A 13,688-nucleotide genomic window follows, 5' to 3' on the forward strand; every position below is an offset into this window, starting at 1 on the left:
TGGTTTTCAAGAGATATTAGTTGTGATACCTCTTCTAATTAATTGTTACATCATTAAAATTGAAAATCAAATTTATAGGTGGAGAAAATTGCAAATATTTAAAAAATAAGAGACTAAAATTGTAGAATTAGAACAGAGATCAATCTGTAGATTCATAAATATATGACCAAAATTGTATTTAAACTATAAAAATAATAAAAAAAATAAAAATAAATTCTAGAGAATACTTTCGAAATATAGTTGAAATGTGAAAGGAAACTCCTCTCAAAAACGTTGTTTAAAACTCATAGTCGGATGCCAGAATTTTCTCATAAATCCACTTTATTCTACCAGAAACAACTAAGCAGGTGAGACAAGGCTCTTCCTCAGATCCTACCCTCCAACATCGATTCAAAAAAAATTCTTTCACCATCTGGAGCACATCTATCAATCTACTGACTAGCAAAGAACTCAGCATTTTTTTTCTCGGTTTAGTTAATATATGTTTGTCTTCTCCTCTTGGCTACTTCGGGTGTTTTTGTCGATAGTATTTATGCTTGACTTGTTTATTTCATGCACAATGATTGTAGAAGTGTCTGACCGCTGGTTTGATCAATTGATAGATAAGTCTCTCACTTAAAAAAGAACTAATGATTAAATAAAACAAAAACTAAATAAAAAGACAATCAAAATTTAGCATATTTATGAAAACAAAAACATGTTTGAAACAATTACAAAGCATGCACAAAAGCGCCAATACGAGTGTTCACACATTATGAATAAATCATCTGGATGAAGTTTACACAAACTTTATCCTGCAACGTTTTGTGGGAACACTTTCTGGATAAAATCCAGGAAGCGACGTGAGTAGAATGTAGGATCCACCGCCGAGATAGATAATGAATCAAATTGCATAGATTTATATGCATGTTCAATCTTCTTAGTCATGTTGTAATCTTGCAATATATCAATGATACCCAGGTAAAGTACAACATCATAAGCCTCATGAAACGTTTGCATTTCCTCTTTTCCTGGAATCTGTTCTGCCCTTGCTGGCATGTTCACACCTAGCTGGATTTGTAGTCTGCATATGGGGTTGCAAAAGAAAAACCCTCAGTCTAAATATTCTAGCAACTATCTAATGGTGCACTAAATGAACAATTTTAGTTTAATCAATAGGATCATAAGTGAAATGCAGTATTTCATCATTTGATAGAACGTATTATGTTTTAATTTTCACTTTTATTTGCAAAAGTGTCGCATGTTTCTTTCGTTTTCCCATTTTCAGTAAAATATGCCAAAAATTGTTTCCACTGTTTCTTGTACACTCTTTGAAAATAGGAAACAAAGTAAAAACAAAGGCAATTTTGCAATCACAAGTAAAAACAGAACATAAAAAACATTTTCAAGAACCAAACAATGCACAACATAACTGATGGAGGTATAAGAACAATAACAATTCAAGCACCAAGAGATTGATAGGAAAGATTAAGATTGCAGATATTTTAATTTATAACTAATAAAGATCAGTGGATTAAATGACAGGAAACAGAGGTGAGAAATTCTACAATGTGTGATTCTCAAATTTTTTCTCCAGCTTGAAATTCATCTATTAGCTTCCAGCATTTCAAATATCATTTAACACATGTAACTATGAGATATTAACATCAATTCTTTTCATCCAGAAGCAAGGATGCAATCATTGGCCATGACTAGATCATCTGTCAATCACTCATACTTAAAAGTGGGAGTGCAACTAGCGTGAGGAATCAGATGATGTAGAGGGAGAGGAGTAAAGCTTGAGAGATTGAAAGACAATCTTTCATTGTGAAAAAGATGATGAATGAGATACATTTTGAGAGTAATTATTCTGCAATCTAACTGCCTGACTAACAAGTAACAGAAACTGACAGCACCCTAGCAGAACAGAAACTGACAGCACCCTAGCAGAACAGAAACTAATCTCCCAATAACTGCCTTATTGCATCATCTACCAGTAACAGCCCATATTTTATGCACATAAAAGAAGTGATTATGAATTTAAAAGTGCTATGATAATCATCATACAATAATAATAGGATAGCAGGAGTACTATGATTAAAATGATAAATATTAAACACAATCATTAAAATCATGGAGAAGTACCTTGCAGTACCAGGTAGAAGTAGATCCACCTCCTCGTCACCAGCAGCAGAAGCTCGCAATCGGCTACCCCTAATGTGTGACCCGACAACAACACTACCATCATCTGATCCCCGAGGGACCAGAACAAGACCTTGGGGATAGTTATATACTTCATCCTCTAGAGGGTCTGTAGTTGATTATCGAAGTTTTGAAATTCATAAGTTCCATGATTATAGTGCTAGAAAAAAATGCAAGAATACATGTTACTACTGAAACTTGAAAATAATGATAGTCCAATTTCTAGATAAGCTGATAAGCTCGTAAGGATTTCTAAAACCGTGTGGTGTGTAATACGATCATATAACTGTGAAACTCCAATTGGATGTTAGCCGACCAAGCACCCGATTCAAGGGCTCATTTACCGGTTTCAGCTAGAAAAACGACCAATATGAACAAACAAAAATTAAAGAAAGAATAATACAATGCCTCTACTAGGTTAAAAAGGTTTGATTCATATGAAACAATCAGCATGTTTAACTGGACCAGCCAAGAACCTGGTTTCCTTTCGCACCATCCAAGTCCGGGCCAGATTTTACAACGTTGCTCCTAAAAATAGCTCCCAACATTGTTCAAGTATGACTCTAAACTTAAGCAATGCATATCTATCTCATATTAATAAACAATCAGCACAGATTGTTGATAACAAACAGGCTTTTGTGGTATAGTTCAGATGGACATTAGTCAATTTGGGATGTGAAAGAGAGATTTTATGAAACACCCCCTCATCGATTTCATCATTTACACTATCTAAAAATACCCATCAATTTCATTATTTACACTAACTAAAATACCAAAATAAGCAGTGCTTATATCATCTGCTGATCATACAGTGTCATATCTCTCATTTACAGGTCATCAGTTTTATACTGATGATGTATCCCAAATTTTGGTTAAAAACACATTAGTGTATAAATTCTAGCCGTAAATAAATGTCGATCACATAAAGGCCACTTACAAAGCATTAGCTTTCTACATTGGATCTGATACCTACCTTCCTCTGCAAGTATTGCCAAACCATCTGCATTTATACTATGGTTGTACGACACAGGAGGACGCAGCTGCTGGGGAGCTCGATAATGAACACCTAGAAGAAGGCTATAATCCATTATGTGCTGTTCCTCCAAGAACTTGCTGTCAATCTCAATCTGCCTGCACAAGAGTATGAGTAGGAGGAAATATTCATGTTCTGAAGTTGAGCATTGCAGGACCGTACATCTTGAAAGTTTGCTAGACTCATCAGAAAAACATTTGAAATTCAAACAAACACTAATGGCTATTGGTTACTATTTCTAACAAGCAACAATAAATGGAAGAAAAAACAAAATGCCAAATGCATTCCTTAAAAGATTGTACATGCTCTTTGTATACAGTATAAAATATGTGATGAGGGTTCTGCTGCAATAGAGAATACATATTTTTATTTGCTTTGTTCATTGTTACTTTGTTGAAGAAGAATAATTTTTCTTCCTCTTCTTTATCATCCTAGGAATAAAACAAAAATTGAAGAAAATATTTTCTAACAACATAAAAAAAAAATGGAAATGCAAGATTGAAGAAAATATTTTGTAAAAAAAGCCCCTTACTCCAATAAAGACTCCCGCCAAGACGGTTCCAAATAAAAGCAGTAGTTCAAATCCAAATCCTTAAGAGTGGTATTCTCATCAATTTCTATCTTGTCAGACGAACGTCCAAGGGATGAACCTTTTAAATCGAATCTCCTATGGATCCTCAATTCTGTGCAGAACATATTTCCCATTACAACAAAACGAAACTGCAAGAAAGAAAATCATATATAAATATCGGCCTCCTAATTAAAGGAAATAAATTTTAAATTGTTTGGCATGAAAGATGTAAGTAATAATAGGTTTAAATATTTGATGTAGTACATTTGTTTTCTGAACTTTTTTGTTCTTATAATCTTTCTGATATGCATGTATTGAAGTGCAAGTCACATTAGTAATTGATAAAATAGTCAACAAAATGACCCAGGTACAGAAAACTGAGCAGTACCTTTTGACCACTTGAAGGTATAATCCTGTGCAGACCAAAAAATTTTGTAATGAGCGTATTCTCATATGACTTCACATGATGATGATAATCTGGAAGCATTCTTAGAAGAACCTACATTTCAGATTATGGTCACTACATTTTCTATTTTACCTTGAAAAATGAAAATTAGACAGGAACATGTAAAAGTCAATTTCCTATTTTAGCTTTTTGATAGAAAAAGCAGTTTTTATCAGAGAGAAAAGAGAAATAGAAACAGGAAAACATGAAATATCTGTTAGACCTCTTATAAAGAAATATTATGCCTGGAAAGGGAACAGAAACATTTTCTGTGTTGTGTGCAGTTAGTATTTTTAATTAACAGTTATTATGAGCAGTTATTTTTTAATGTGTATTTTCTGTTGTACTAGAAATAAATAAGGAAAAGTCGGACTTGGTGGTTTTCCTAGAATTATTGTGTGGGTATCTGGAAAAGGAGAGACACAAGGCTCCCGAACCCTTGTGAACTGTGACTGCATTTTCATTGTTGTGTGTAATTTCAATTCTGTGTATGATGGCTGTACTGTCTCTGATTTTGAATTCTTCCCAGAGAATTATATAATAAAGCAGTTGTGATTCAGTTACAATTCCTATTTGGTAACAGTTTCTTGCAAATATTTAATTATCAAGATACCTATGGGGCAATAGATACCACATTCTAAAAGGAGAGGCCGAATTACAGAGCCCCAGCTTCTCTAAACTCCATCATGAAAGCCATGCAAGATGAAGGACAAGGTTACTTGTTAGAGTATCAAATTTTGCAAGAGGAGAAACAAGAACAAGAGGTTAAGCCCAAGTGGCTAGAGGACATTCTGACAGGTTATGTAGAAGTATTCAAAGAACCACAAGGACTACCTCCCTCTAGAAGACATGATCGCACCATTGTATTGAAAGAATGTGCCTACATTCCGAATCTCAGGCATTACAGGTAACCCCACTATCAAAAGAATAAAATTGAAAAGTTAGTAGATGATATGTTAAGTTTTGGTATCATTAGGCCAAGTGTGAGTCCATATTCAAGCTCTATAATGTTGCTTAAAAAAAAGATGGAGGATGACGTTTGTGTTGATTATAGAGCCTTGAACAAGATCATTGTGCCTGATAAATTTCCAATTCCTATTATCGATGAATTATGTGATGAATTGGAAGGAGCTACAATTTTCTCTAAGTTAGATTTGAGGTTGGGGTGTCATCAAATAAGGATGAAGGAAGAAGACATTCCAAAAACTGCTTTCAAAACCCTTGAAGGTCATTATGAATTTGTTGTTATGCCATTTGGGCTTTATTAATGCCCCTTCAACTTTCCAGTCCCTCGTGAATGAAATGCTGAAGCCATATCTTCAAAAGTTTGTATTTGTTTTCTTTGATGATATATGGTGTATTCCAAAACAAAAAAAAGAACATCAGGCAGTTTTAGTGTTGTTGAAGAAGCACCAATTGTTTGCCAACCAGAAAAAATGCACCTTCCACCAATCTAGGTTACAATATCTGGGTCACATTATTTCTAGAGATGGGGTAACAGCAGATCCTAAAAAAATTGAAGTTATGATGGAATGGCCCGTTCCTAAGGATCTGAAGGCTCTGAGAGGATTTTTGGGACTCACTGCCTATTACAGGAGATTTGTTAAAGATTACGGAAAGATTGCAAGACCTTTGGCCAATTGTTAAAAAAATATAGTTTCCAATGGAATCAAGAGGCTCAATCAATCATCTTTTGAACAGTTGAAGAAACTAATGGCTGAATTACCTACTTTAACAGTCCCTGATTTTTCTAAGGTTTTCACTATTGAAACAGAATCTTCCAACAAAGGTTTAGGTGCTGTTTTACTCCAAGAGGGCAGAACTCTTGCTTTCCATAGTCAAATTTTGTCATACAGGCACAATCCAAGTCAACGTATGAAAGAGAATTGATGGCTATTGTAATTGCAGTACAAAAGTGGAGGCATTATTTGTTGGGAAGGCATATCATCATCCTCACTGATTAGAAGAGCCTCAAGTTCCTTGCTGACCAAAGACTCATGAATGAAGAGCAATTTAAGTGGTCATCCAAATTAATGGGACTGGATTTTGAAATCCACTACAAACCAGGACAAGATAACAGAGTGACAGATGCTTTATCCAGGAGAATGACGTATGCGGCCCTTTCTACAGTGCAATTTGAAGAGTTAGAAGATTGGGAACAACAAATTCAAAAATGATCCTAAGTTGCAAGGCTTAATTCAAGATTTGATACAAGATGCAATATCACACCCAGGTTATACCTTTAAGGATAGGAAACTTTTCTTTAAAGGTAGATTGGTGTTACCTCAAGAATCCCAAAACTGTTGCAAGGTGATCACAGTTCAGCTTTGGGGGAGGCCATTCAGGCTTCTTTAGAACTTACAAAAGTATTACCTCCATTTTGTATTGGGAAGGGATGAGAAAAGATATTCAACAATTTGTAGCCACTTGTGAAGTTTATCAACTTAATAAATATCAGACTTTGTCTCCTACGGGGCTGTTATAATCCTTACTCATTCCTTCTCAAGTATGGGCTGATATTTCAATGGATTTCATAGAAGGGTTAACCAAGGCACATGGAAAAAATGTAATTCTGGTGGTGGTGGATCGATTAACAAAGTATGCTCATTTCATTCCTCTAAGTCATCCTTTCACAGCCAAGGAAGTTGCTGAAAGTTTCATCAAAGAGGTGGTCAAGTTGCATGGTTTTCATTCAACCATTGTATCTAGCAGGTACTAAACTTAAATGCAGTTCTGCATATCATCCCCAAACTACGGACAAACTGAAGTAGTCAGCAGGTGTTCAGAAACCTATTTAAGGTGCCTTACAAGGACAAAATCAAAGCAATGGCCTAAGAGGTTACGATGGGCTGAACTCTGGTTTAACACCAATTATAATAGTTCTTTGAAGCTTACTCCTTTCAAAGCCCTTTATTGTTGAGATCCCCCGCATCTACTCAAAGGCACCACCATTCCTTCCTTGGTAGAAGAAGTCAATGTATTGACCGAGGAAAGGGATCAAGTTCTCCATGACGTTAAAGCAGAATTTGGTGAAGCCTCAAGTGCAGATGAAAGCATATGCGGATAAATCAAGGAGACCAGTTTTCCATGCTTTTTTATTGAAGAGATTCGTTTCTCCTTCAGCAAATCCACAACAATTTCCACCAATGCTCTCGGAAGACATGGAATTACAAGTTGTCCATGTTGATGTCAATGCTGTCTGTAACACTACTGACGGTGTTGCTGAGGTACTCATTCAATGGAAGGACCTCCCTGAATTTGAAGCTACTTAGGAATTAGTGAATGTCATTAAGGAACAATTTCCTTCATTTAACCTTAGGTGACTCTTTTAGGGGGAGAATTGTTAGACCTCTAATAAAGAAATATTATGCAAGGAAAGGAAACAGAAACGGACTTGGCAGTTTCTGTGTTGTGTGCAGTTAATATTTTTAATTAACAGTTACTATTAGCAGTTATTTTTTAATGTGTGTATTTTCTGTTTGTAGTAGAATAAATAAGGAAACGTCAGACTTAGTGGGTTATTATCCAAGAATTATTGTGTGGGTATTAGGAATAAATAAGGAAAAGTCGGACTTAGTGGTTATCCAAGAATTAATGTGTCGGTATTTGGAAAGGAAAATGTTAAAATGAGAAGTTACAACGAATAGTAAGAAATATGTTCCTACTTTAATGGGTTTGACTATTTCAACCCACGACTTTAGTGTATACATAGTTTTCCTAACTTAGAATTAACACTGCTGATTTAGAAATGAAGAGACACAGTGCTCTCGAACCCTTGTGAACTGTAACTGCATTTCATTGTTATGTGTAATTTCAATTCTGTGTAAGTGTGTGAATGCTGTACTGTCTCTGATTTGGGAATTCCTCCCCGGAGAGTTATATAATAAAGTCAGGTAGGCAATATTAAACTGACGGCAACCTTTTTCTGTCTGCCAAGACCTCTCAATATACATGTAAGTACATACGTAATCCATTATCTATTCTTTTTTTTATATTATTGTCAATGTATATGTAAGTACATACGTAATACATTATCTGTTCTTTTTTTTATATTATTGTCATCGTTATTTTAAGGTTATACATAATATATTTATGTAGTTTGTGTAACAGTTGACGGCATTCTCAGAGCACAATGATATCCTCAGTCCTTTCTGTAAGTACGTCATTGATAACCGTGAAGAAATACCCAGGTATTATGAAATAAGGAAGAGAACCAGTTGAAAACAAGCCTCCAAGGAAATTTATATATCTATATCTGCAACAAGTGCTAATGATCAAGTTCCACATAAAATAAACACACCTTTACTTCTGATCTTCTCAGTGTCTTGATCATGAAACGATCATCCTGAGACAGGAAAAAGACACTGCCACTTTTCCCTGGAGAAGATAGTTCCCTCAAAGCATCATTTCCACAAATGGACATCATATAGTCTGCTGCATCAATCTTGAACAACTCTCTCAAATTTCTGCAACAGGTCACAAGGTTATATATAACCTATGAAACACAGACACAAACACTTAACACGACACAGACATGTTGACACTGTTAAGGTAAAAATATAGGACACTGACACCGATCTATAAAAGATCTAAATTAAGAATCAAAATATATATGTGCATTTAAATTGAGCAATTTGTTTCATTACAAAAAATTATAAAACTAAGATATGATAGTTTTTCCCCTTCACTCATTCATCTACTACCAATAAGCTAAACATGATGTAATTAAATTTAATGTCTTTAACTCTATCATTGATCATCATTGCTTTGACATATCTTTACCTCTGTAAATGTGTCTGAGATATGTCTAAGGAGTGTCTAAGGTGTATCGAAGCAAAGAAACAACAATTTTTTTTAAACACTCGTTTGAGGTGTCATATGGATGTCAGACACCGACGCGTGGCAAACACGGAAAGACACCTAATCTCAAAGGTGTTTGTGCTTCATAACAAACATAAAGATGAATGAAAGAAAGAGAAGAGAGCAAAATAGGGGCTGCAATAGTGCTTCCTAATGTCGCAAACACATGTGAAAAACGAAGTCAATTTCCAAAAGACAAGCGATTTTCTGATTTTCTTTTTCTTTTGCAATTCTATGAAGTTTACACATCAACATAATAGGTAATTTGTGTTGTTGAAGAAGGGTCCACATGAAATCCACATGGCTTAATAAACAATTGCCCAATTATGAATCAGTTATGAATAATTATTCCATGCATGTATTGACGTTTTAAGTTGTGAACTAGGCATTGTTATTTGACATGGACATTCAAATCAAAAGTATAAAATGTTATTTTGCACATTTCTTTTTCCTTTTTCTAATATCAAAATAAGGAAAGTTATAGAAACAACATGGTAGATTACAATTCAGTTACTTCAAGAGAGAAAAATGAATATTAGAATGAAAATATAACTACTCATACAGCCTGATGCTGTCAACAAATCCATAAAGAGTGGAAAGGAGCAAGGATTGATTTAAATGAATAGCTACTGAGTCGATAAATGATTCAACGGCCACATAAAGAAATAATATGCCTGAAAAGGTTTCAACTACTTACCTGAACACCATAGGACAGTAATCTTTCCATTTAAAATCATCCGACTGATGAGGAGGTGTCAATTGAGATCCTTCTTTAGGAAAATTCATCCAAAAGCTTGCTCTGGCACCAAAATCGGATGCTCGAACTTCTCGCCTCTGTATGGGGGTAATCTTTCCCACAGTATACCTAGCCATTTGAAGCCCATTTTCACGTTACTTACAGAAAAGCATGCAAAGCAAATATTGATATTCCCGAATAACATTATTTCTTCTAAAGTTAAGTAGGTTTTGTTCATTCATTGTTTCTGGTTGCCTTAAGACATTAATAGGAGTAAGATGTCCAGAAAACCTAAATTCTACTGTAAAAATCTTGAAATACAAAAGATAAATATTTGTTTACCGAAGGCAAAGCATCTTCGGTTGCCATGTGATTCCCAATATGATATAAATAAGTATAAAATAAAACATGTTAACAATCAACTATATTTACTGATATTCAAAGCATGTTTGATTTTGATGGTTAACCATTTGTGTTGTTAATGGTTATGATTTTCCCATTTTCAATAAGCACATTTCTTTTCTGTGGAAAAGAAACAGAGTTAGGGGGTAATCCATTATCTTTTTTCTTGAAACCTATGAGTGACAATTTAGTGATTTCAAAGGAAACTACAGCTCAAAAGGCAACAATCTGAAAATTGAAAAATTAAAACCTCAATCTCTTAAAGAGAAATTACATCCCTTCTAGTTTATACAGTTGGTGACAGGGAAGTATAAAAGATACCGCCGTCAACATAAAATGATGACCGTTAATGTGATTAGTGAGTAGATGTAGATGACCATATGATAATTCTCTTTAAAAAATTATGATTGTGTAACTTTATGACCTCCTTCCAACATGGCTTTATCATGAAATTCTTTCATAACAGTAAATTAAAAAAAAATGTAGAAAGCAAAACCAAGTAGCAGTTGCACTGTTATAAAAGAAAACGACTAAAGCAAGTGTGCAAAAAGCCAAGATAGCGTTTTTTACCTTATTCCGAGCTGCAAACTAAGCATCAGATCATAACTCCTGTGGCCTTTAATAATCTGTTCACCAGGTCTTTTGATCTCTTTGGCAAGTTTTTTTTTAAGCTGCTTTGCTCTTCTATTTAGTGATGAAAAACTATTATTTAAAACTACCTCACTAATTAATACCCCTTGCATATACTCACGCTCCAAAATTGGGATCTTTTCATTAGCCTCTTTATTTCCACTTCCAAAGATAGAATCTGTTGAAGCTAATTTTGAATCATGGCCAATCACTTTCTCAATAGATACCTCTAGACTCCACCTTCTTTCAAGAGAAATATTTTTGCTGCGAGATTGGTCCAGATTTAACAGGTTTCCTGTGGCAAGCTTACTAGATGAAACACTACTTAATCTCCTGTTCTCACCGACTTTGACATCCCCCATATCAGCTGAAGCAGTATGATGAATATGCACCTGGTTCTGTTTTCTCAAATCTGGTAATAACCCTCTTTTTCTCAATGCATTGAGATATATTTCTTGTGCCGATGGAAGACAGCTTCCTATGGGATAAAAGGTCCCTTTGCCATCTTTCAGACCCCGTGTCCAGGTCCCAACATAGCATCCCCCGTCACTCCAAGTATACGCGCCAAGACCATGCATCATGCCATTTAACCAGCTTCCTTCAAATGAGTCTCCATTTACCCAGGTAAGAGTTCCTTTTCCTGACATTCTTCCACCTTTCATATTGCCCAAATATACATTTCCATTATCCCAGGTATACTTTCCTGGCCCCTCTGGAGTTCCTTGGATCCAAGAGCCTTCAAATACATCTCCATTTGGATAAACTTGATAACCAAGGCCATGTTTAAGATTGAACCGCCATCGACCTTTATAGGTCAAATTTTCAGGGCCAATATATGTTCCTGTACCATGGATATATCCACCAGAGAATTCACCTTCATACATCACACCAGAAGGCCATTGTATTTTCCCAAATCCATTTCTCATCCCCCGTCTCCACTCACCGTCGTATACACAACCATCGGACCATACATACTTACCTTGACCCTCAGGAACATTGCCAAGAAGGGACCCAGAATATGACTCACCATTAGGAAGAGAGAGTTCCCCAACTCTAAAGCCAGCAATTTCCGGGGAATGATCGGCTTCACCATTTGTCAATATATGGTCTATTTTAGACAAGGCATCAAGAGATTGTGTTCTGTCTGCATGAGAAAGTGCTCGATCCGAATTATCAACTGTGGCCACAGGGCCAGACATGCATAATGATCAAAAGGAAATTTCCTTGTAGAACTATAGCTATCCCAAATTCTCAAAAGCTACAAGACAAAAATGGTTGCATATAGGATATCTTACCAAGAATTGACCCTTGAAACTCTCTGTCCTTTTGGCTATAGAACTGGAGTCAAAAAAATTAAACAAATCAGAAATCTGTCACTACACAAGCCAGAAGGCATAAACAAATTGAAATTTCAAGCAATTAACGGATACCACCACAACTACAAAAAATTGAAATTTCAAAAGAAATTACCAAAGCAATAAAAATCATAACAACCACAAAAGAGAAAAATAACAAGATCATACACAAAATGGAAGGACAGAAGCTTGACTATACTTTCATTAATACAGCCAAAAGTCTTTATATTAAACAACTTATAAAATTTATTTCCAAATATAAAAGATCATTTTATTTTAAACAAAAATAGTAAATAAAGCAATAAACAGTATACAAAAACCAGAGTAGTCGGTTGAAAAATCATTAAAAAATAAAGAAAACACCAAGAAGGGCAACAAAAAAAATTGCTAAATTAAAACTCTGTCCGTCAGGATTGAAACCAACAAAACATCAAACATTATTGCACAGTAAACCAATAATTGCAATTCCAATTTCAATTTAGGGCAATCCTATGACCTATACCACCAAAATTCCTAACCTTGCAGTTTTTCTTAAAATTTGCATACACATGACATTTCAAATCACACAAACTTCCAGTAAAAAAAAACAATACAAAAATTCTTCTAATATATACAATATATATGATTAATTTAGTAGCGTTGGTTCCGTAAGTAACAAAAACTTTGATTGCAACCTAAACATAAACACCGCAAAAAAAAAAATCACAAGCAACGAAGAAATAGGATATAACAAAATCTAAGTTGTTAGATACGAATGATGATAAGCAATTATACATTCTTCAAGATGAGTATGTATCGAATTGAATTGAAAGAGTAAAAGGCGATACAGAGAGAGAGAGAGAGAGAGAGAGAGAGAGAGAAAGAGAAGGTTGCCTTGAAAGTGAAAGTATGAGATGAAAGTCAAGTGTGTAGGTGGTTATTGGTGAGTGAAGGTAAGGTGAATATATCATACTCTCAACTCTCTTTGCTGGCTCTAGCTATTTTTCTACTCTTCAAATTTTCGTACTCGTTTTCCGATGAGTTTCGTTACGTTTCGTCAAATAAATATGGTAATAGTGTGATGATTGGATCTGAACCTCTTTATTTGAACTTGTTCTTTGTCTTTTCGTCCCCCCAACGATTGGAGATGATGATGATTAGAGATTATCTTTATTTCAATTTCAAGCAACATTTTTCTACGAAATTGTGTGCATAAGAAGATATTATTATTAATAATATTGTCCCCAAAAAAATACAAATATCTACAACGAAATGAAAGCGGCTTCTAAGTTGGACCTCTCGTCGGCAAGAAAAAAGTTGAAGCTCTTTCTTGAAATGTAATAATTAAAAAATTCATATATCTGAAACAAAAGTTTTAATTATATACCAATATTTTATCTATTATTTTTTTTTTTGGAGGGAGTATTTTAACGTTCAAAAAGAAAAACTCTTGAACTTAATTAAGATGGTTTCTTTTGTTATCTCATATGTTTTTA

At 34.7% G+C, this 13,688-nt stretch overlaps 1 protein-coding gene across 3 annotated transcripts; it reads right to left on the reverse strand.

The window, feature by feature from the left end:
- Positions 1-650: 650 nt before the first annotated feature.
- On the reverse strand, positions 651-13,417 carry LOC101502336 (phosphatidylinositol 4-phosphate 5-kinase 9). Of its 3 annotated transcripts, none has more exons than XM_012712208.3 (9): positions 13,087-13,409; positions 10,799-12,196; positions 9,788-9,955; positions 8,531-8,696; positions 4,174-4,284; positions 3,747-3,934; positions 3,155-3,312; positions 2,125-2,290; positions 651-1,063 (listed from the first exon to the last, which is right to left on the reverse strand). In XM_012712208.3, the coding sequence occupies exons 2-9, from the start codon at positions 12,055-12,057 to the stop codon at positions 790-792; spliced, it is 2,490 nt and encodes an 829-aa protein (XP_012567662.1). In that variant the 5' UTR covers positions 12,058-12,196; positions 13,087-13,409; the 3' UTR covers positions 651-789. The 3 variants fall into 3 exon arrangements, with proteins under 3 accessions (XP_012567662.1, XP_012567663.1, XP_027187030.1); XM_012712209.3 differs by having other exon boundaries at positions 12,988-13,409; XM_027331229.2 differs by lacking the exon at positions 651-1,063 and having other exon boundaries at positions 2,214-2,341; positions 13,087-13,417.
- Positions 13,418-13,688: the final 271 nt, after the last annotated feature.

Source organism: Cicer arietinum, chromosome 4 (genome assembly GCF_000331145.2).
Source record: "Cicer arietinum cultivar CDC Frontier isolate Library 1 chromosome 4, Cicar.CDCFrontier_v2.0, whole genome shotgun sequence".
In the NCBI taxonomy this organism is placed as follows: domain Eukaryota; kingdom Viridiplantae; phylum Streptophyta; class Magnoliopsida; order Fabales; family Fabaceae; genus Cicer; species Cicer arietinum.

Excerpts from the sequence above, each read along its gene's own strand:
- LOC101502336 (XM_012712208.3), bottom strand. The coding sequence starts at position 12,057 with ATGTCTGGCCCTGTGGCCACAGTTGATAATTCGGATCGAGCACTTTCT. Across the intron at positions 3,935-4,173 it reads TACCTTCAAGTGGTCAAAAG|TTTCGTTTTGTTGTAATGGG; the intron begins GTACTGCTCAGT and ends TCTTTCTTGCAG. Across the intron at positions 1,064-2,124 it reads CTTCTACCTGGTACTGCAAG|ACTACAAATCCAGCTAGGTG; the intron begins GTACTTCTCCAT and ends CCCCATATGCAG.